Below are 24050 nucleotides of genomic sequence, written 5' to 3' on the forward strand. Positions count from 1 at the left end.
ACAGCTCAACCCACAGTCCCGGATTTGTACTGATATTTCCCAAGTCTCTCTTTGATCTGCTGCACTGAACAGCCAGAAACAGATACAACGTTTCTAACTTAATTGGCTCTTGGCAGAGAGCCCAGGACCCATACTTAAGATACTTTTGTAACAGTTTAAGATAAGAACAAGCATCATAGCTTAAAGGGCAATTCACCTTTATTAGCAAAACTGCAATAACATATAAAAACCATAGAAATGTGTTCAAACTTTCATAACCAGACAAATTTTGTAAAGTGGACATGGTAATTAGGGGGTGTGGCCACAAAAATGGGCGTGGTCAAAAATTGCGGCAAATCTTTATGTCTGTGCTACTTTATCTATCCCTAGTTCCAGCCCAGAACAGAACTCATGATGATAATTAATACGTCATTGCTAAAGCCCATTTAGCATTTGCTTGCACAATATAAGCAGTTTGGTGTAAACATTATCACAGTCACGTGTAAATCTCATGGTCATAATTACCACACGTGATGGAATAGGTGCAGTATCTCCAGCTGGTCTGCCACTCCATTCATATGTACCTTTTTATTCATTACTCGTTGTAACCAGCAGGGGGCAGCCAGAACAGCAGTCTAATACTGTAATTGGGAGTAGCATATCCCCCGCCCTTCGTATGGGCGTGGCCTCTGAGCACTGGCACAGAGAATGACATACGGTAGAACATGCAGCTTGTGCAGCTGCTTCCGCCAGGAGTGAGCCTGCTGGCTCTAGTGTGGCTGGCGGTGGATGCGGCCTTCCTTACTGCCCTGCTCTTATATCTGCAACGAGGCTGCGACAGCGGGCGCTCCCTTTTGTGCAGCGTCTTCCAAGATCTCATTCGCTATGGGAAGACTAAAAGCGGCTTGCGGCGCCCCTCATGGCTCCAGTGGTTTGATATACCTAAGAGGTAAGCGGGTTCCTGTCTGGTGAAGATTATGTGGTTGCCCAGCAATCAAAGGCTTCCCTCAGGCCCACTCACAGGCAGTTACACACTACGGAACGCATTTTAGGACATCCTGCAGCGAAATACATGCCTTCATGCATGTCCTATGCCTTCGGAATGGCGCATTGGTCGCTTTTACCGTCAGTCATACGAGCTCCGCCCTCAGCCTTCTATCCTCCGCCCTCAGTCCTCTTCCTTTTAGTCCTCTTCCTTCCACCCTCCCTGCTCAGCCCTCCACCCTCTTTCCTCAGCATTACCCCCTCAGATCTCTCTTTTCAGCCGACAGTCATATCCATAACTTTCTAAAGTGGTGAGCGAGGGTGGAAGGAAGAGGACTGAGGGTGGAAGGCCAGTGGCGGAACTACCGGGGGAGCAGGGCCCGCACCCCCTCAGGGCCCCCTGGCAGCCCGTGCGCCATTGAAAATGTGGGCCGTAGGTAGGGGGACGGGGCCCGGCTGCGCGTCACGCAGCAGTGCCTGTCCCCCTCTAGGAACGCTACTGCGGAAGGCAAAGGACTGAGGGAGGAGGATGGAGGGCTGAGGGCGGAGACCGTATTACTGACGGCTCAGAAGGGAGGGTAGAGGACGAAGTTGTGACTGCAGATTTGGACGATGAGTGACGGTAAAAGCAACCAACGCGCCATTCCGAAGGCATAGGACATCAAATGAAGGACAGGTATTTCGTATGTCCATAACAGACAGCAAATGCTTTCAGGGTTAGTGGATTTTTCAGCCCATTGTTAGGCAGTTGTTCTCCCTACAGAAGCCCCATGTGTTTGTGTTTGTTTTTATGTGTGTGAGGGGAAGGTGCATACACTGACTTTGTTTTATTTCTCATCAGGTGCTTCTGGCATTTTTATTTTGTCTCTCTGATCTGGAATGGGTTTCTCCTGTGGATCCTCCTTCACTTACTGCTCCAAAGTGTCCCAGTTCCAGAATGGCTACAAGCAGTGCTACAGTTCCTCTGTGCCGGATCAGAACCACAAGTCCTGGGTGAGTGATTAGTATAGAGCTGACACTCCTTATAACCCTGTCATTAGTGATGTGCGGGACGACCCGATACCCGCACATCACTACCTGTCATTTACTTTATTGATATAAACCACTCAAAATGGTCATTAGCCATGTTTTATTACCCCCAGTGTCCCAGCTTAATTGTGTCCACTACAGTCAGTCAGTTGTGCAATAGATACTGGAGGCGCATGGGTACGGCCGGTGTCTGAGAAAGAGGAGTCATCAGCCAGCAGTGATGTGGGCATGCACTTATATGCCCTTTAATCCAGCACTGTTAGTGCATGGCCACTGTTACTATGAGGTGGGCAGGGGTGTGGGTCCATTTACACCTCAAGATGCTACGGGATTGTGTCAGTTGATCAGTGTGATGGAGCACTTTGCAGAAATTGGAAAATAAAGATAAAAAAAAGCAGGTAAAAACATATATGGCACTGTGAAACTCCTGCTCAGTAAAATATGTATTTAAACTTGGGAGGATTATGATCCGTAATAAGTAGCACCTTGTTATCCCTAAGCAGAAAATAAATCCATCGGAAACTTGACTGCAGGCAGAATCAAGCTCATATTAGCTTACTTATCTCTAGTTTTATTGACAGGGAGGTTATTTATGTACCTTTAAGGGACTCATCCCAAATTGAGTGAAATTTTTTTTCTCTTTAAAGGGAGAGAAAAATGAATATTGAAGCAACGGATAGTTTATCATATTAAAGAATCTTACCAAACTGGAATATATATTTAAGTAAATATTGCCCTTTTATATCTCTTGCCTTGAACCACCATTTCATGATGGTCTGTGTGATGCCTCAGAGATCACCTGACCAGAAATACTACAACTCTAACTGTAACAGGAAGAAGTGTGGAAGCAAAATACAGAACTCTGTCTTTTAATTGGCTCATGTGACCTAACATGTATAGTTTGTTTGCCGCCGCTTTAAAAATGGAATAGTGACATAGCATAAAACCTTTTTATTTCGTTAAAACTATAAAAAAAAATTCACTCACAATTGTGGTATAACTACGAGCATCAATGTTCCACCGACACTCCTTGTGGTTGTGCTCTGACCAGCGGTGCTATTTCTCCGCATGTATCCTTTCGGGTGCTTGGTGATGACGTCAAGTCCTTGCGTCTCACTCGGCGTGAGAGAACACATGCTGATTGGGACTAAAATAACTTGAAGGGCTTGAAAATAATCTTAATGTCTGTGAGTACATTAGGGATGCACCAAATCCACTATTTTGGATTCGGCCGAACCCCCGAATCCTTCGTGAAAGATTCGGCCGAATACCGAACCAAATCCTAACCCTAATTTGCATATGCTAATTAGAGGTGGGAATAGGAAAACATTTTTTACTTCCTTGTTTTGTGACAAAAAGTCATACGATTTCCCTCCCTGCCGCTAATTTGCATATGCAAATTAGGATTTGGATTCCGTTCAGCTGGGCAGACGGATTCGGCCGAATCTGAATCCTGCTGAAAAAGGCCGAATCCCGAACCGAATCCTGGATTCGGTGCATCCCTAGAGTACATACCTAAACTGCACGAGGTAAACTGTCTATAATTTAATTGGAAGACACACGAATGTGATGCAGATGTACCTCTTGTCTAATTGAGATTTGGGTAATTGGGCTAAACTATTCCAAGAAGGGTATTAATATACTACACCATGTATTACCATATCGATATACCGCTTATTTCCCTAAAGCTATTGCAGCGCTGACTCTGCACAATTTAAAGGAAGCTTGCATTACACTCAGAGGGGAGCGAGTTTATTGAGAGCCGGCAAAAGAAGGGAAACCTCAGGAATCTTTGGGTATACCTACTGACCTCCTTGATATTGACACGTTCCTATGATTTTTATAGGAACGTGTCGGTATCGCTTTAAGAAGTATCTATGAATTATGGCACCAAATAAGTATATGAAGCCAGTTTCATTTTAGTAATTCCTGTCACTTCTAGTCCCAAAGTACTTCGAAGGAGCTGATAAAACTAATTACAGTCCACTGAGAAGCCCCTGATATTGAGCTGCTCAATGGCTGCTGCTTAGACAAGAGAGTGGTAGATAGGGAGCTCTGAACAAATTGCCTTTTTTGGGGGTGAGTGCAGTTAATGGAGCCAAACTTTCAAATTAGTGCTTTATCATTTTATTTTATATTAAAACAATAAGCAGAATGTCATTTCAACACGTCTAATGTGCTAATGTTTATCAAAGGTGATTTTAGGTGTAGACTGTCCATTTAAATTCGCACATTGAAATGTTAATTCAAATAATGTTTTGAATTTTTACAGGCGGAGAACTTTCAGTTGTTCTGGCTTTTTCTCTGTTGTGGTTGCACAGCCTGCGGAGATTGCTAGAGTGCCTGTTTGTGAGTATCTTCTCCAATGGGGTCATTCACTTTGTGCAGTATTGCTTCGGCTTGGGCTATTACATCTTGATTGGGTTCACTATACTCGGCTATTGCCCTCTGGACAGAAGGACCGGTGAGTATATATATTCAGATATTTTTTGTCTGTATCTTTAAGCATTTCCCAGCACTCATAAATGTTGTACACCCACGTTTCATAACACAACAATCTTATTTTGGTCAGCTGTGATTGGATTATTTTCACTGCTATATCTTAGCACTGGTTAGCAACATTAAAAAATTGCTTCTTGTGCCTCTAGCATAGACTTATCACTACAGCACAACCGTAAATTATATTTTCATTCCTTTAAAACACTTTCATTGTTTGGTGTTACTGTTCCTTTAAAAAACAAAATATTTACCAGTTAGTGTTTGCCTGCCACACTATGCAATGCAACCCCACCATTATCTCATTCCATTGTGAAGTGATGGATTCCGGGACTTGAAGTCCCTTTGCTTTCCAAGGAATCTGTGCACCACCCACTATGGAAAGCATCAAGTCTCCAATAAAATCACTTCAGATAACATTTATAAGCCCAACTGAATGAGCTCATGTCAAAAAAGGGGGGGGTACATTTTTTCTTTAATAAATATAGTGATCCCATTACATTCAGTTTGGTTGTTAAGAAAATTTTAGCTGTACCACTATCAGACACTGGGATTGCTTTTTATATTGGCTTGAGTGTTTAAAAAGAATGAAATAATGCCAAAGTGATCCATTATACAGTTTCATGAAAAATAATTCTGTCACATGACCAGTTATCTCTTATTTTATAACATATATTTATGTATTTATCAGTACAATATAAGCAACTGTGACGGCCTCATTCATGTATCCGACCGACATTACAGTAACTACACTGTTTTATAGCTACTAATACACTGATATAAACTATTCGGGGAGGGGGTTGAAACCATAAATTTTATCATAAGTGATAGTTTACTCGTCCTTTAATCCACTTTCTCCATAAGAAGAGATGTCTTCACGGCAGACGTGCCATTAAAAATGTGCTTACATTTTATTTTTCTTGTTTCCAGCAGTTTCGCTGGATGATCTCCTAATGCAGGGTAACTGGTACCATATCCTTGGACTGACACTCTATGTCTGGGCTTCTCTACACCAGTACACATGTCATTGTATTCTTGCTGATCTGAGGAAAAGTGCATCAGGTGTGCTCTTCTGTAATATATACATTCTATAGCACATTCAGTGGTGCAGACCATTTGGGGGAGAGGATGGCAGTGGTGAAAATGATTGTGGATTGATAGGGTCTTAGAAAAGAGAAAAGGCATATTAAGAAGTAGATATGGACAGTCCATATGAAAGGGAGGTCAGAAGTCCTAAGGCTGCAGGATTGGCATATGTAATCAATGTACCATAGTAGTATATTTATATGGTTTAAACAGATTTTGTTGTGGTCACATAGTGAGCAAATGAAAGCATATTCATATTGCTACAACATACAGGATGAGCAATGAATAATTTAGAGAATGCAACACAGTGCATTGGCCTGCTATTACTCATTTCAGTAAACTGGTCCAGAAAAAAAGGCAGTAATGGCAATTTAATCTACAGTTGCAATTTCTAAATCTGAAAACAGCTGCCCCATTAAAGAAGAACCAAACCCTAAAAATGAATATGGCTAGAAATGCCATATTTTATGTACTGAATGTTTTAAACCAGCCTAAGGGTTCCACATCTCTATAATAGTAATAATGATCCAGGCCTTCAAAGTGAAATGAAGTGATTGTGTTAAAAAAAGGCTTTAATTCCTCAAATTCTCATGCAATATTTTTGTTCAACCCACTAAATTAAAGCTGAAAGTCTGCAGTTCAACTGCATCTGAGTTGTTTCATTTAAAATCCATTGTGGTAGTGTACAGAACCAAAATTAGAAAAAAGTTGTCTCTGTCAAAATATTTGTGGGCCTAACTGTAAGTCAATGGGAGAAGTCCCGAAGATATCTTGATCTGAGCTGGGTTTTGTGCAATAATCCGAAGATTTCATGGTTTTCGGGAAAAAATCTGAAAAAGATCTGAGATTTCTGGTGGAAAATCTGAAAAATTTATACGATTCGAGTTTTTCTGTTTTTTTCCAGCACAGGAAATTTAGAGAGAATGCATATTTTGTAAAAATCGGCCTCTTAGGGGCAAATTTACCTAGGGGTCGAATATCGAGGGTTAATTAACCCTCGATATTCGACTGCCGAATTGAAATCCTTCGAATATCGAAGTCGAAGGATTTAGCGATATTCCTACGATCGAACGATCAAAGGAATAATCGTTCGATTCGAACGATTCGAATGATTTTAATCCATCGATCGAAGGATATCCCTTCAATCAGAAAATTGTTAGGCCTCGGTAGGTTTTAGGTGGCGAACTAGAGGGTCGAAGAATTTTTTTAAAGAGACAGTACTTTGACTATCGAATGGTGGAATAGTCGAACGATTTTTAGTTCGAAACGTTCGATTCGAAGTCGTAGTAGTAGTCGAAGGTTGAAGTAGCCAATTCGATGGTCGCAGTAGCCATATTCGACCATTCGAAATTCGAACTATTTTTTCTTCTATTCCTTGACTCGAGCTAAGTAAATGGGCCCCTTAGAGTCTGGTATGTTAATATAACAGTATTAAATGAATATGTATGAACTTACCTTTTCTGCCTGATCCTTTGATACATTGCAGGTGCCATAATAAACCTGAAGCATGCTGTACCTACTGGAGACTGGTTTGAGAAGGTGTCCTGCCCTCATTACTTTGCAGAGCTCTTGATCTACCTGTCTATCGCAGTTGTTTTTGGACTTCTGAATACTATATGGTGGTTGGTTGTTTTATATGTGTTGCTAAGCCAGGCATTGGCTGCGGTTTTATGTCATGAGTTTTATCATGAAAAGTTTGATTCCTATCCTATTCACAGGAAAGCATTCATTCCACTTATATTTTAAATATAACATTGTATACTATACATTTCCATGTATACGTCTCACTTGCTTTCTTTGTTACTGAGCCAAGTGTATTTATCCTTGATATGACAATACAAAAGAATATACAGTTGATTGGTGTGTGTGTTTTATTTTTACTTACTTTAAAAATGTAAGAAAACTAAATCCTTCAACTATTTTACTAACAGGCCTCTCGAAAATACGCATATTGCTATACATTGTTTAAAGGGGGCCTAAACCCCCAAAGTTATTTAATATAATATCATTCAAAGGGTTTCTATGAGCACATATGCATTTATTGTCTATGTATACAGTAATACCAGGGTTAATCCTAGAATTAAAGGGGAACTATTAAAAATAAATACTTCTAGAAATATGTGTCCTCTCATGGAAATGCTTGAATATAATAAATTTCAAATTTTTCTTTTTTCATTTTTTTTTTTTTAAATCAAGTTACTTTTCACTATCCCTCTCTCGGCAGTCTCCATACATGCAGGAGTTGGAGTTAGACTTTTAGGGTAGGACTCAACAGGCGTTTTCGGCGTGATCCGATGCTCAAAAACACAGGCGTCACGTCAGATGCGACGGAAATAAGGTAATATATGGAAATGTCAGATGAAGTCGCATCATTGATCGACACGACACGAGTGTCGGACTGCGACACCATCTCACAATTCCATTACTTACCTTAATTCTGTCGCATCCGACTTGATGCCTGTGTTTTTGTGCAGCGCGTCGAAATCGCCCGTTGAGTCCTACCCTAACTGATGGTTTGGTAAAATCAAGTGGAATGTGCTCTAACTCCGACACAAAGCTGCATGCAAAAAGACAGATTGCTGAGAGGGGAGTACAACATTTTGAAATTATTACATTTAAAAAATATTTATTTTTGCATGACACAGAGCTTAGATTAAATTACAATTTTTGCAATTGTTCCCCTTTAGAGCAATAATAAAGTGCACAGATGGTTAGGTTCACCAACACTCTGACTTTCAAGAAGCACTGAGAAACTGAAAACCTGCTAAAATTTGCAGTCTAAAACTGCATCTCAGAAACCACTAAAAACCGAAAATAGTAAATGTGCTCAGACTGATATTTTAACATCAATTAATTTTAATTAGATTATCTTTTAGGCAACAATTCCAAAGCCTGAATTTGAGTGCCAAGATATTTGTCCCCTAGTTTTTAAAGCATTAACAGTGCAGAAGTCATTTAATTCACATACTTCCTCAGGAACTGCCTCTTGTAAACTATATTTATTGAAAACGGTGCTTATAGGGGAGTATTATTGCTTTAATTGCTGTATTCACTCCAGGTGTGTATACAGTACTCTTAACGAAGAGCTGGCAGTGGCAACTGTTGACATTACATTTTGGCATCCTTTGAATTTGACAAAAAGTATGTCACATCATTATTATCTTGTTGCATATGTCCTGAAGGAAGCAGAAAGTTCCTGGGAAGAATTGCAGGTATATCTGTATTACAAAGACTGTGTTGTTCTGCCCCTGGGAGTCGCACTGGATATCAGCGATGTTTCTTTGGCAACCGAATACGGGCACATGCTAACCTGTAAGACCGAATCGGGGAGGCAGATTTATTAAAGGCCGAAATTCAAGTTCATGAGAGTTTTTTTTTTTTTTAAAACTCCCATAAACTTGAAATTCGACCAATTTCTATTTCCAATGTTGGGAGGTATGTTATACTGTTTTTGAAACAAACACACCAGTATTACTCATGCAGGGCAATACAATCTAATCTATTCAGTACTTTAAAACACTTCCGTTTTTTGTGTTAAGCTGGCCATAGTCGCAAAGATCCGATCGTACTTTCCCATCTCCTGACCTGCCACTAACCATTCCGATCAAATAAAGTACAAAAGAACAGATCAGCCGTCAGGGGCGGAACTACCGGGGGAGCAGGGGGTGCAAGCGGGCCAGGGCCTGCACCCCCTCAGGGCCCCCCGGCAGTCCGCGTGCCGCGCATATCCTGGCTAGTTCCGGGTTTAAGGAGGGGGGCGGAGGGCCCTCCTGCGCCAGGGCCCGCCCCCCTCTAGTTTCGTTTCTGTCAGCCGATGTTCTGCCCCTGACAGCAATCGTACAAAAGTTATGTCCGACCAAAGCTAGTGACCGTCTCCCACTGAAAATCGTATGATCGGCAATACATGAAGATATATTACCGGCAGCCTCGGTTCGTACGATTAGATCTTTGCGTCTATGGCCAGCTTAACTGTTTCTTTAAAAGTTCCTTTTGGTCCATTTTACCCAGTCTTATCCTAAACCATTGTTCTATCCCTGAATTGTAAGAAATCTGTTTGCACAGTAATGCTGGGACCATCTAATGCCATAAACCTAAATCTGGCCACAGACGCAAAGATCCGATCGTATGAATTAATGTACGGTCGGACTTCCCCCATCTCCCGACCTCGTACGATCGGCAATACACGCAGAGATATTACCCGCAGCCGACAGAAATCTTTTAACCTGTCCGATTGACCAAACGACCGATCTCCACCGGGCGAAAAATGTCGGGACTCTCCACACACGGTCCGAAAATCGTACAAATCCTCGATTCGTACGATCAGATCTTTGCGTCAATGGCCAGTTTTAGATTAGCTTTGATGAGTTTCACCCATAGGCTTCTCCTAATCCTGCCATTGTATGAAAAAAAAAAGGAGACATATAGGATAAGTGAAAAAACCCTAGGCAATTATAAGTAATATATGGTGTTGCTTTTACATGGTGCTAAAAATGAATATCTTTAAAAATAGCCTCTGTATTAGACCTTCCTATAGATGTTCTCTGGTCCCTGTCTGTGTTTCAAATGAGGGGTGGGCGTGTCCTATAATGGTCCTTGCCAGAAGCACAGTAGGAGGGGGACAGCCAATCACAGCCCTGCATTCACACAAGCACAGACAGGCGTCAGTTCCCTATCAGGTCCTGCTAGCTGCTGATTGGTTCCTGTCCTATAGTGCTGAGAGCTGCCGGAACAGCCTGGGAATTCAGGGAGCTGGAAGAGAAGGGAGGGATTTGCAGAAATATTCAATAAATCAGCCTGAAACACAGCTTTTTTAAGCACAATTGTATAATGCACTGGTACATTCTTATTTTTTTTACACAAAATGTCTCCCTTAAGGGTACAAACAACTAAAAAGATGACCACGTGACCCTAACACAAAGAGTCTGTCCTGTCCGGTCTCTGAGCAGAAAATAGAAATGGCTCTTGATCAACAAATGGCAACGGAGGTGCCAGCGGACATAGTTCTCCACAGGCTTCTGTCGCTCATTATCTGCTTATAATTCTGCAACGCTGAGGTATTTTCTCCCACCCCCAAGGTGGCGTCATTTATAGACGCTTTGTACACGTGTATTCGTCGCGCCGCAATCTCGCGAGATGAGGCATGTGACGTCGGCTTTGGCTATCAGGCAGGAGCTGAGCAGCTGGATATCAGCGCTGTTGCTGGACTTTGAAGCAGCGATTCTAGACTGCGAGCTGTAATAAGAAGATCGGAATTGTCTCACGAAAAAAAAACCGGTACTGTTGGGCCATTACATGATCCCTGCTCCAGTGCTCCAGCTACCGACCCCTAACTCGCTTCCCCAGAGCAGGGAATGTGCGATATCCCTCCGCCTCCTACTGTCATCTCTTCCCATGTACCTGTACTATTTTATTCACTTTCACTCCTTTGTCTTCAATGTGTGATATTTGCACTCTGGGAATAATACGTGTTATCATTGCATTAAAGGGCTGCTTCACCTTTGAGATAACTTTTAGTATGATGTAGTGAGGGATATTCTGAGACAATTTGCAATTTGGTTTTCATTTTTTACTATTCATGGTTTCTGAGTTATTTAGCTTTTTCAGCAGCTCTTCAATTTGCATCTTAAAGGACCAGTAACAGAAATTTAAAAAAAAAATTAAATTTTAAAATAGCAAAGCCTTTATTAAGAAATAACTTACAGAAACTCCGCTTCCCCTCCTCTTCAGAAAAGGCGACAGGGAGACCATCCATCCTGCGACGCTAAATTTCTCCTCCCTGGCTTCCCGCTCCCTCGCTCCTCCAGCTCATGCCACTCTCAAGACGTGGCCACACTGCGGATCTGGGACTGAGCCAACAGCCAGAAGCGTCACTAGAGGGGTACGGGCCCTGGTGCGTGACGCGCAGCTGGGCCCCGCCCCCTCCATACGGCTGCATTTGGCCGGCTTTGTCAGTGGCGCGTGAGCTGCCGGGAGGCCCTGAGGGGGTGCGGGCCCTGGCCCGCTCGCACCCCCTGCTCCCCCAGTAGTTCCGCCACTGCCAACAGCCTCTCTGGCTGGGCTGAACCTGCCCAGTTCCTCAGTGAACCACTGTTTATTTCATGCAACTTTATTACAGTAGAATGTGGTCATTATTTGATGTGGTTGTCTTTCTTTTCCTTGGAATAGTAACAGGGAGTGACCCCAGTTTACCAAACTGACCCGGCACATAAGGGAGCACTGCTGCTGGGCAGTCTTCACGTACTTGCCTTATCGGCCGCCAGTCTCTCCACTGCGCTCAGATTGGCCTGCGGGTTGCCCAAGGCTTCCATCTGCCACCGCATGTAGTCGTGTCCCTGGATGAGCAGTCTGAGAGGCACGGCGGGGATGGGGTGCTGCAGCTCGGCTATGGGGTGCATCCTCACCGCGTGCATGATGTCTGTTGGCACGGAAGCCCTGGGTGCAGGAAGGATTAGGACTACAGCACAGAAGACGTGCTTGTGCATCCTCTCCGGGATGGATCGGGCCTCAGGGGAGAAGAAGCGCCCACAGCCCGGTATTGTGCGCTTCTCTTTCCCCTGTCATGGGAGGGGTGGGACTGAGCGGTTTATGCTGTGGGTGCCTCTTAGACTTATTACTTATCTTTCTATTCTAATCATTTTCCCATCTCTTATTTAAAGCAATGCATGGTTGCTAGGGTTAATTTGGACCCTAGCAACCAGATTGCTGAAACTGTCTGATGGATTTTATGGCATGTATTATAGAACAAGGAAACGGTACTGCCATAGGTGACTGATGCTTGTTTGGGGAGTCCGTGCCCAGTGAGGCGAGTGAAATACTAAGGTATGACAAGACGTACGGCTGTTCCTGCTCTTATTTTTTTTTATACTAGTGTCTATGGTGAAATAGATGGAAGAAACTCAGTGGGGCTCATTTATAAACACTGGGCAAATTTGCACCTAGGAAGAAACCCACAGCAACCAATCAGTGACTGGTTTTTAAAAGCGGCTGCAGGTTGAACAATGAAAGCAAACATTTGCTTGGTTGCCATGAGTTCCTGCCTAGGTGCTAAAGTCCTGCACAGAACCAGTTCTTGAGACCTGAACCCGCAACCTGCATATTAACCCACTTGGATCTGCTACCTGACCCCAACTTGCAGCTGCCTTATCCCCAACCCGCTGAACACCATAAAAAAAGAAGTGCTGTTGCTGCATCATCAAATTGGCATCATCAAAAGTGACATCATCATTTTGTAAAATTGTAAAAGGAGTAAAATATAGACAATATAACATAAGATAAGAAATATAGATGAGACTCTCAACCCGCAGACCTGCATCTAAACCCTCTCCCGAAAATCCAACCCGTGGGTACCCGACTCGCTGCAGGACTCTACCAGGTGCTAAATTTAGCCAATGTTTATAAATGAGCCCCAGTGTGTATATACGGGAGAGTTTATTCCTTGTAGCTATGGTTAAATTAGCCAAGGCTTTCAATGTGTAACTTTTATTATGTTATAGAACGGCCCATTCTAAGCAACTTTTCAATTGGTTTTCATTATTTTTTTTTTTTTATAGTTATTTGCCTTTTTCTTCTGACTCTTTGCAGCTTTCAAATGGGCGTCGCTGACTCCCTTCTAAAAAAACAAATGCTCTGTAAGGCTACAAATGTATTGTTACTTTTTATTACTGATCCTTCTATTTGGTCTTCTATTCGTATTCCAGTCTATTATTCAGTGCATGGTTGCTAGGGTAATTTGGACCCTAGTTACCAGATTGGTTAAGATGCACATTGAGAGCTGCTGAATAAAAAGCTAAAGAACTCAAAAAACACAAGTAATAAAAAATGAAAACCAATTGCAAATTGTCTCAGAATATCACACTCTACATCACACTAACAGTTATCTCAAAGGTGAACAACCCCTTTAAATCAAAATTAAAAGGCAACTACTGGGGAATGTTGCTTTCCCCACTGCAGATGTGGGTTTATAGAGCGCACACTTTGCTTGGGGGGGGGGCGGAAATACAATTTTTTTTTTTTTTTTTTTTTTTTTTAAATGCCCCGCCAGTGCTATGTCACCCACATGTGGAGGAAGAAGCTACAGTGGGACACAAACAAGAAAATAAATGAAGCTTTGTGTCCCAGATTCTATATAACTTCACACGTGTGCTCATAATGAGCCAGCTGGGATCTCGGATAAATCTGCCGCCAAATCTACACGTCTATTTAAACTGTCACTGTCAATGTTCGTTGCCTTTGTGAGTTGTGTGGGCTCATGTTTCTGTAGCCCAAATGGTTATCATAAGAGTGGCACAGTGTATACTGCATTTGTTGTCAGTGTTCCTAGTAACCAGAGAGCATTGTCTACATCTGCAGCAAGTTATTTTCAGGAGTACTCCCTCCTTTAAATATATAGTGAATAAAGTACCCCCTCTTGTAAAATATAAGGATATTATAAGTTACCGAGGAGTTTCATGACCATATAAAAACACAAGGCCGAAGGCCGAGTGTTTTTATACAGGTCATGGAACTCCGAGGTAACTTCTAATATCCTCATATTTTGCAACTGGGGGTACTTTATTTATTATAATACACAAATTTTAGTGAGTCATGTGACAGAAATGACATCAGAACTCACCGTTTATAACTGATGACATCAGAACTCACCATTTATAAGGATATAATTTACAAGATATTCATGGCTTTTGTGTATTATAATATAATAAACATTGCTTTATACTAACTAAATAATCATGATACTGACATTATCTCTAGTTAAACATGTTGACGTTCATTCATACTTGGCCAAAAAATCCATCCACTTTCTTTATGAATACTGTAAAACGGAATAAAAGAATGGGATCCGTTATCCGGAAACCCATTATCCAGAAAGCTCCGAATTACGGAAAGGTAAATTCACTCCATTATAATCAAATAATCCAAATTTAAAAAAAAAAGTCCTTTTTCTCTGTAATAAGAAAACAGTACCTTGTACTCAATCCAAACTAAGATATATTGAATCGTTATTGGAAGCAAAACAATCCTGTTGGGTTTATTTAAAGTTTACATGATTTTCTAATAGACTTAAAGGGGTTGTTCATAGTGATGGGCGAATAAATTCAGCTGGCACGAAGAGACTGGAATATGAAAAGTGAGGCCTGAATAGAAAGATGAGCAATAAAAAGTTCCAATAACGAAAATGTGAAGCTTTACAGAGCATTTGTTTTTGGATGGGTTCAGTGACACCCATTTGAAAGCTGGAAAGAGTCAAAAGTATAAGGCAAATACTTAAAAAAAAACATAAAAGAAATAAATAATGGAGACCAATCGAAATGTTGCTTAGATTGGCCATTCTGTAACATACTAAAAGTTAATTTAAAGGTGAACCACCCCTTTAAGGTATAATGATTCAAATTACAGAAAGATCCATTATCCAGAAACCTCCAGGCCCCCAGCATTCTGGATAACCGATCCCATACCTGTATATCATTTTGCATCAGTCTACTTCAAATCCAAGACAGATTCCAATGTACGTGAACTGCAAATTTTCAATAAATAAAGTTTATTAGAAAGTTAATTTATATTTGAAACTGTTTGTCATTCTGTTATTTGTTCTGCTGGCTATGACTATATGAACCATTGTCACTGGCATTAGATTGCTTCCCATTGGCCAAGCCTTCAGTTCCCATAATGCTTTGCGCTGCCTGTGATTGACATATCTGCACAGGAAAACAGTTGCCAAAGTGTGCAATGCATTGTGGGATGTTGAGTCTTGTCTACTTTTGCATTGTTTCCATGGTTCATGGACAGATATTTCTTCGATAGTGATTTCATTTGCAAGTAACTTTAAAGGGGAACTATCGCGAAAGTGGAAGTTTAAGTTAAGCTTCCTCGTACTGATATAAGAAACGTTCTCAATACAATCAATGAAATATTCTGTACTGTTTCTGAAATAATCAAGTTTATATTCACTATTCCTCTCTCAGCATCTGTTTCTCTTCATTCTGTCTTCATGCAGCAGTTGGGTGTCAGATGAATGATTCAATATATCTTATAGGGTGGCTCCTTTCCTAGCAGATGAATTAGAGCTCACTTAAATAACTGATTCCAGTACAAACAAGATCTAACAAAATAACTGCCTTTTGCACAAATTCTGCATGTAGAGAGACATGATGTCTGGTGATTTTAATAGTGAGCTCCAATACATCTGCTGTACATGCATTTATATAATATATACTTACTATGTCACATCCCAGTTTTCCATATGCTGCAATGCTTTCCTGCTACACTTGTGCCAGTCTCTTGTGTCTTAGATTAAAGCCAGACTGACTTCCATTTTTTTTTTAGGGATGCAGCGAATCCACTATTTTGGATTTGGCCGAACCCCCGAATCCTTTGCGAAAGATTCTGCCGAATACCAAAACATATGCAAATTAGGGGTGGGAAAGGGAAAACATTTTTTACTTCCTTGTTTTGTTACAAAAAGTCACGCGATTTCCCTCCCTGGCCCTAATTTGCATATGCAAAGTAGGATTTGGTTTAGGTTCTGCCAAGCAGAAGGATTCATCCGAATCCTGCTGAAAAAGGCCAAATCCTGAACTGAATCCTGGATTCGGTGCATCCCTAATTTTTTTTTCTTGTCTCAAGTGTTATTATATAGGTTTATAATCCATTATTGTCTCTCTTAACTCAACAGAAAATGCATACCGAGATTCCAGCGGTCCTCTCCAGCAACACCGAGCTCTCCTCTACTACCAATCTTGGATTTATCCATGCATTCGTGGCTGCTATATCGGTCATTATTGTGTCGGAGCTGGGAGACAAGACCTTCTTTATAGCGGCCATAATGGCAATGAGGTATAATCGGCTCACTGTACTGGCCGGAGCCATGCTTGCCCTGGGGCTGATGACATGCTTATCAGGTGAGAAGGCAAATTTCATTTTTGTATTTTGGAGCAATATCTAGCAATGTTTACAGTATAAATAAAAAGTAAGGGTGTGTATATTACAAATGGGGGGCAGCCTTTTCCAAATCACTAAATTAGAATATGCTCTGCCTATGGCAAGCACTGGCACTGCCAAATGGGTATGGCATGGACACAATGAAGGTGAAAAGGAACATTGCAGGGTTTCATCATGAGAGCACCATGACAATTACACGTGTCCATGTGTGATGTGCCTTAGCCCAAAGTCCAATAGATTTGATTTAATTTTTTTCACTTATGCTAGTTGAACTTGATGACATTATTAGAAAAGAAATGAACTTATTTACAGTAATAAGTAGTGATTATCATCATCTTAATTATGTTTTCGAAAGAAAAGCTGTAGCATGACCTAAGTAACATGCTCAGGAAGCTTGATCTGCAGAACTTTAAATGGAAACTTTGGCTTCTAAACCAAAATTTGCTAAAGAGGCCCACATAATGCAGAAACCCCTAATATATCCATCACAGTTACCTGTTTCTTCAAAAAGAATAAATAAATGCCATTTTCTATGCTGAAATCCAGCTGTTAACAGTTCTTCACTTTCTGCGTCATTTGAAATCCTGGCAGGGAAGGAGGGACTAAACACTGATGTTACAAATTGTAACAACTTCTCCACAGCTTACAGACAGCATGCAGGAACTACATAACCCACAATGCATTGCAATATGATGTTCCTTTCCTTATTGAAATCACGTGTGCAGGGAATTGTGGGCTTTGGAGGATGCAGGCTGAGGACAGATGCTGCTGATACAAAGTAACAGTAGTCAGCCAGCTCAGCAAAGTAGTCAGACAGGTCAGCAGGAAAACTGGGGCTAGGCTTAGGGAACTGTTCCAAACCATTAAAAATAATTTTCTTTTCAAAAAGCTTGTTATATTTGTGTGGAGTTCCCCTTTAAGGTTTATATGTTGAATAATACTCCCCATAAATTATCAGTTTATAAAAGTAACATACTGTATCACTTTCAGCTGATCAAGCGCAAGCAGTATTATAGTTCCCTCATATTACAGATGTGTAGATAAAAAGGCTTACCATGCCATGGATGTGTTTATATACTAAATATATAGCTGTATTTTATAGAGACATATTTTTTTTGGAGTTTTGAAATAAACGTCACTTTTGTATGTATAAATGGTTCAGACGCATCAGTTAACAGCAACTGCCTTTGCAGTGCTTTAAACGGAGTGGGTTTCCACTCCCACCGAATATTTGTTTTCTAGGGAGAATGCTATTTTGAAAGATAAACTGTTTTTCCTTCCCAGGATTCCTTGTGTTTTGCATACAAATAAGGAAAAAGCCTGTCTATTGCTAAGTGACAGTTATTTGGGAATTCAGTAGGGATGCACCGAATCCAGGATTCGGCCTTTTTCATTCGGATTCGGCCAAATCATTCTGCGCGGCCCAACCGAATCCGAATCCTAATTTGCATATGCAAATTAGGGGTGGGGAGGGAAATTACGTGACTTTTCGCCACAACAAGGAAGTACATTTTTCCCCCTTTGTATATGCAAATTAGGGGTCGGGTTCGGGTCGGATTTGGGAGTTCGGCCGAATCCAAAATAATGGATTCAGTGCATCCCTAGAATTCAGTTACCGTATGTGTTCACTTGAGGTTTATGTTGTGTTTTGTTCAAGAACTCATTCATTTTGGTCTTTCAGTTTTGTTTGGGTACGCCACTACTGTTATTCCCAGAGTTTATACGTATTACGTGTCAACTGCGCTGTTTGCAATATTCGGTCTCCGAATGCTTCGGGAGGGATTAAAGATGAGTCCTGATGAGGGTCAGGAAGAGCTGGAAGAAGTGCAAGCAGAAATCAAGAGAAAAGATGAAGAAGTAAGTTGTAGATCTTAGATGCTTCCCCCTCGTGCTTATTTAAAGTGGACATGAACCCAAAATCAAAATGAACATAAACTTGCTCAAAGTACTCTTCAGAGCAATTACATTTTTATACTAGTAGCTTTATGCAGCAGAATGGGCTTTTTGCACACCAGCTCCTCGAGGGCTAATTGAACAGGACTACCCTGGGTTTTTGAGTATGTATGTATAATTTTATTCCTATAAAGCTACATGTACACATAGAGCTGGACAGTAGATTAGGCAGGTGCAGTCTTTTATAGGATGCTGCTCTGCAAATTGCTTTCTGCCGGAGCATCTTAAAGGGGAATCATCACGAAAATGAAAATGTAATATAAGCTTTTTCAAAAGGAAATAAGAAACTTTCCAAATACAATCAATTAACAATTCTGCATTGTTTCTAAACTAATCAAGTTTATATTTACTATTCCACTCAGCATCTGTTTCTCTTCATTCTGTCTTCATGCAGCAGTTGGGTGTCAGATAATCACTGACAGTTAGATCCAATATATCTTATAGGGGGGGGGCTCTGTTTGCTAGCAGATTAATTATAGTTCACTCAAATAACTGATTCCAGAACAAACAAAATGAAACAACACAACTGCCTTTTGCACAAATTCTGCATGTAGAGAGGCAGGATTTCTAGTGATTTTAATAGTGAGCTCTAATATATCTTCTAGGCAAAAGGAGCCCCCCTATAAGAATTATTGGATCTAACTGTCAGTGAATATCTGACACCCAACTGCTGTATGAAGACAGAATGAAGAGAAACAGATGCTGAGAGAGGAATAGAGAAGATAAACTTGATTATTTCAGAAACAATGCAGAATGATTGTATTTAGAAAGTTTATTTCAGTATGCTGAAGCATATATTACATTTTTAGGTTCACGATAATTCCCCATTAAAGCTGCACTCACAGCCCTAGGAAAGTAGATGCTTAGTATTGGTCCGTGAGTCTGTACCCCATTTATATACCTGCTCGCTCACTTGCCATGCTGTACCATTGGAATTGCACCATAGGAACTTGCCTATTCTGATACCCTTGGCTCCTGCAGCCTGGCATAGCTTTCACAGGCTCTACTCAGGCTCTCTCAAAGAGAACTACAGTACCAAAAGTTGCTTTAAAAAGCTGCTAATATCGATAAAATTAAAAAAAAGTGCTCAAAAGAGCAATTTTACATTCATTATACATCATATATTCTCTTCAAGGAGATTTGACTATTACAATACACTGTTAATTATCTGGGGCAGTGCTTCCCTTGCTGTAGGTCAGTTTCTGCTATGTCAGATGCTTGGGGCAGTTTTATTATAACGATGTTCTACAAAAAGGTCTGTGAAGACCTTGGCCATGCCTTGCCCATTAAAATTGAAGGAAACGTCCATCCCTGCTTCAGCTCGAGAGTCCAGATCTTTGGTACAGTAAGTCATGAGTACTGGTTGCATCCAGGGGCAAAATAATAATGTTAGGATAGAATCTAAAGTACAGTACATACAGATCTCAACCTGCGTTTCTCTGCTCCCCTGCTGCTACTTTTGTGTTGCTCTGCCTGCACACGGAAACGTTACCTTTCATCAGGTGCAGGAGTGGTGGATTTCAACGCTAAATGCGCGGCAGAAGAGGAGCAGCAGTGGAGGAGCAGATTCTCACCCTGAATTTCTCTTCAAGCTGATATCCATATGGTGTGGCCTAAACCTTAAAGGGGAAGTAAAGTCTAAAATAGAATAAGGCTAGACATGCTGTATTTTGTATACTAAACATAAACATGAACTTACTGCACCACAAGCCTAAAACAAATGATTTATGCTTTCAAAGTTGGCCACAGGGGGTCACCATCTTTTAAAAATCTTTACAAAACCAAGACTGTGCACATGCTCAGTGTTGTCTGGGCTGCTGCTTAGCTACAATCATACATGATCAAAACAGCACAAGTCAAATAATATCTGCCAGGAGCCGATACAACAAGACTGATTAATAATCAGAATAGGCAGACTGCACTGGCTCCTGTGTTGTCATGTAATCTAATGTGGATTTTATAGTTTTTGTATTGTTTAATACAAACGTTCTCCAACTGTACAGAACCAGTGGCTGCAGCAAAATAATCCTCCAAATAGAATCACAGTTTATCGGTTTAAATTTGGCTCCATGATCTTTGTCCCTGCTGCTGGAGCTGGAAACAGTAAAGGCGATGTAAAGGCAAAAATAAAATCCAATACAAATGGTCTGCCTCTATTGCTGCCGTTTTGCATTGACCCCCCCCCCATGACTAATTTGGGTGTTAGTCTTCCTGAGAGAGTTCTACAACTATCCCCATTTTCCCATCCACTCTAACAAATATTTCATGTTATGTTCTAATCCGTTGTATTCATTCTTAATTTAGCTTCAAAGATCAAAACTGCTAAATGGGACTGGGGATGTGGAAACGAGTGTTGGGCCTTCAGTGCCCAAGAAGAGATGGATGAAGTTTATTTCCCCAATTTTTGTCCAAGCTTTGACACTGACTTTCTTGGCAGAATGGGGAGATCGTTCCCAGCTCACAACCATCGTTCTTGCAGCCAGAGAGGTAAGTGCACAACTAATCTGAGAAATGACTGAGGATCTGCTGATTATAATCCGTGATTGCAGTTCGCAGACTCTCTGACTCCTCCGTGGGTTGGGTACGATCCCTAAATTTCAGCATTTTGTACTATTGGCAAAGTTAATAAATGGCCTCGATCGATGATTAGAAGTCAGAGAAAGTAATAAAGAATTATAAAAAAAATTAAAAAGTCAGAGAAAGTTACCATCATTGCAAATGTGCAAATTATGGATAATAATATAATTTATATATTGTCTCCTCACCTTAAAGAGCTACTGCAGATAATTACAGAACATAAATCTCAGTGAACCAGAGGGGTTAATTTCTCTTGACATTAATGAGCTATTATTATTATAAATGATATTTATATTGATGCCTCTTTGTTTCCTTTGCTCTACAGGATCCATTTGGTGTTGCTGTTGGGGGTACGTTTGGCCATTGCTTGTGCACTGGTTTAGCGGTTATTGGAGGAAGAATGATAGCACAGAAGATCTCAGTTAGGACTGGTAAGTGAAGCTTTTATTCGTGGTGTTATACAGCTGTATCATATCTTCCTTATCTGCCATTTGTACATTAGCCTCGAAACATGAATGCTGATTTACAGTTTTGCATTTCCATAAGAATGAGCATTAGGCCATATATCACCTGTAGCGCTATTTACAGTCTAAACAGAACCCATGGGCAATGGCATTATTATATTTCTGAACTACATAAAATACTATAACTGTAATGAAAGAAGAATTGAACCTTTACGTTTCACTTTTTCAAACAAGGGAAAGTTGTGCTCACCACTAATTTTAAAACTATTAGGCGGGGGTGCATACTGCTACTGAAAAATGCCTTACCCTTTAAACAAAACAGGGATTGTTTGTCCATATATTGCAATATATTTAAGCTGATTGGTTACCAGGTAATCAGAGACTTGAGGGAGGCCACATGGGCCATAACTGTTGCTTTTGAATCTGAGCTGAATGCTGAGGGTCAATTATAAACTCACTGAACAGTTATGTCCCATGTGCCCCCCCCCTTCAAGTCGCTGACTAACTCAGAGTTATAGAGCTGCAAAGCAGGAAGTGATGTTCTGGCTATTATGTTAGACATCCAGTCACTCCAGCCTTTATACATTACATTTTTGGCTAACTAACTATATTAGAAACATTTTTTATTTTGCACAGCCTATCTATTTACCCAGTTTTTATTTTCACACTGAACTGTTCCTTTAAGGACATTGATACATTTTGTGCCTTAAGCTACTTAAAAAATGTACTACTCTCCTGTCTATGATGTGCTATTGCCTATTGTGCCTATCCTTTAATGCTCTATATTTTTAAACTTTACATTTTGTTTTTCAGTGACAATCATCGGAGGCATTGTGTTCCTGGCATTTGCTTTCTCTGCACTATTTATCAGTCCCGATTCTGGATTTTAATGAGATCCCTTTGCCAAACTTCACACTGCGGACGCTGCTCCCCTTTTGTACTGTACTGCTGTATATATCATGTACAAATTGTAGCTAGAATCATAGCCACTGTACACAACTGCTCAATCTCAGAGACTATTTTTGGAGTCTGTATGTAAACCGTCTTATTTAGGAGGGGGATTTGTGTTTTCTTTTAGGACAGGCAGATTTTAGTGATTCAGAGACCCTCCCACCCTGACAGATTTATGGACGAATAGGAGTAAAGAAGTTTAAAGTCCATACTTTATCCTACCATTCTTTCTTTAAGATAGATGTTTTAGTTGCTTTGATACTGTGAGAGAACTTAAAGCTGTTTCTGGTCATTGAAACATATAAAGAAATATAAATCTAAACTGAAGCAGCTGTTAGAGGACTCCCTGCACCCATGTTGTGCTGGCCTGTAGCAGCATTTAAGGAAATAAAGCCCTGTAACAGTACATTGTCGTTGGATTATGTACTGCCTTATTGTAGTCCCACTGTACAGAGAAGTTATCTTGTAATTGCAATATGGTGGCGTGAAACCCCACTGGTGCGGGAATGTGAGAGCTTGTTGTTCAGCAACGTTGAAGGGCACATGCTTTATAGAAAAATGATCCCTATTTGTTGCATGTGTGGATGGGATTGTACACCCCCTTTCATTTAAATATGACAAATGTCATAGTTCGACTGAAAGGAGAAGGAAATCAAATAGATTAGCGACAACAGTGCAAGCTAGAACACCATTTTTATTCTTTAGAATGCTTTACTATACCTGAGTAAACTGCTCTAGACACTATCTATGTTTGTTTAGGATAACAGCTGCCATATTAGCTTGGTGTGACATCACATCCTGCCTGAGTCTCTCCCTGCTCACTTACAGCTCTGAGCTCAGATTACAGCAGGGATGGGAGGGGGAGAGGAACAAACTGAGCATGCTCAAGCCCTGCCCTGGAGGTTTATGCTGAAAACAGGAAGTCTGATACAGAAGCCCATGTATACACAATAAAAGGAAAGAAATGCTTAATACTTATAGCTGTGGGCTCAGATTACAGCAGGGAGGGCTGTGGCAGAATTACCGGGGAGCAGAGGGTGGGATTGGGCCAGGGCCGGCAGCTTGCCCACCACTGATTCCGAAAATCACGTACGGAGGGGGTTGGGGGGCCTGGCTGCACCCCCGCACCAGGGCCGGCCCCCCTCTAGTTGCGTTACTGTGGGAGGGAGAGAGGAGCAAACTGAGCATGCTCAAGCCCTAGCCCTGGAGGTTTAAGATGAAAACAGGAAGTCTGATACAGAAGCCCATGTGTACACAATAAAAGTAAAGAAATGCTGTGTTTCTTTTGACAGAGGACTCAGAGCAGCATTACTTTGAGGGTTTTACTGGTGTATTTATATAGACCTTTCTGATAAAGCTTACTTAATTTTAACCTTTCCTTCTCCTTTAAGGCCCCTTTCATACAATGAGTTACCTCCGCATTATAGTGTAAATCTTTATTAGTCTGACAATGCACATTGATGATTTCTATGGCAGGCAGCTCAGGAGGTGAAGTGTTTCTCTGGAGAGGGGGCTTATTTATTAACACCTGGACAGTAAATCATGGTAACCAATCACATTTTGTTTCCAATGTTCCACCTGCAGCTGAGTAAACAA

The 24050-nt window shown here is 41.0% G+C and overlaps 2 protein-coding genes across 5 annotated transcripts; both read left to right on the top strand.

Annotated features, from left to right (window-relative positions):
- The first annotated feature begins 631 nt into the window (after positions 1-631).
- srd5a3.S (steroid 5 alpha-reductase 3 S homeolog) lies at positions 632-7429 on the top strand. 2 transcript variants are annotated; one of them, XM_018232737.2, is made up of 5 exons: positions 632-928; positions 1805-1956; positions 4265-4456; positions 5422-5550; positions 7061-7429. In XM_018232737.2, exons 1-5 carry the CDS (start codon positions 705-707, stop codon positions 7318-7320), a joined length of 957 nt encoding a protein of 318 aa, XP_018088226.1. In that variant the 5' UTR covers positions 632-704; the 3' UTR covers positions 7321-7429.
- A 3242-nt stretch (positions 7430-10671) lies between these two features.
- On the top strand, positions 10672-22860 carry tmem165.S (transmembrane protein 165 S homeolog). 3 transcript variants are annotated; one of them, XM_018243147.2, is made up of 6 exons: positions 10672-10848; positions 16244-16469; positions 18191-18366; positions 20767-20949; positions 21365-21470; positions 22317-22860. In XM_018243147.2, exons 2-6 carry the CDS (start codon positions 16247-16249, stop codon positions 22391-22393), a joined length of 765 nt encoding a protein of 254 aa, XP_018098636.1. In that variant the 5' UTR covers positions 10672-10848; positions 16244-16246; the 3' UTR covers positions 22394-22860. The 3 variants fall into 3 exon arrangements, with proteins under 3 accessions (XP_018098636.1, XP_018098637.1, XP_018098635.1); XM_018243148.2 differs by having other exon boundaries at positions 10672-10845; positions 16239-16469; XM_018243146.2 differs by lacking the exon at positions 10672-10848 and adding an exon at positions 10870-10967.
- Positions 22861-24050: the final 1190 nt, after the last annotated feature.

The sequence above is a fragment of the Xenopus laevis genome, chromosome 1S (genome assembly GCF_017654675.1).
Source record: "Xenopus laevis strain J_2021 chromosome 1S, Xenopus_laevis_v10.1, whole genome shotgun sequence".
NCBI lineage: Eukaryota > Metazoa > Chordata > Amphibia > Anura > Pipidae > Xenopus > Xenopus laevis.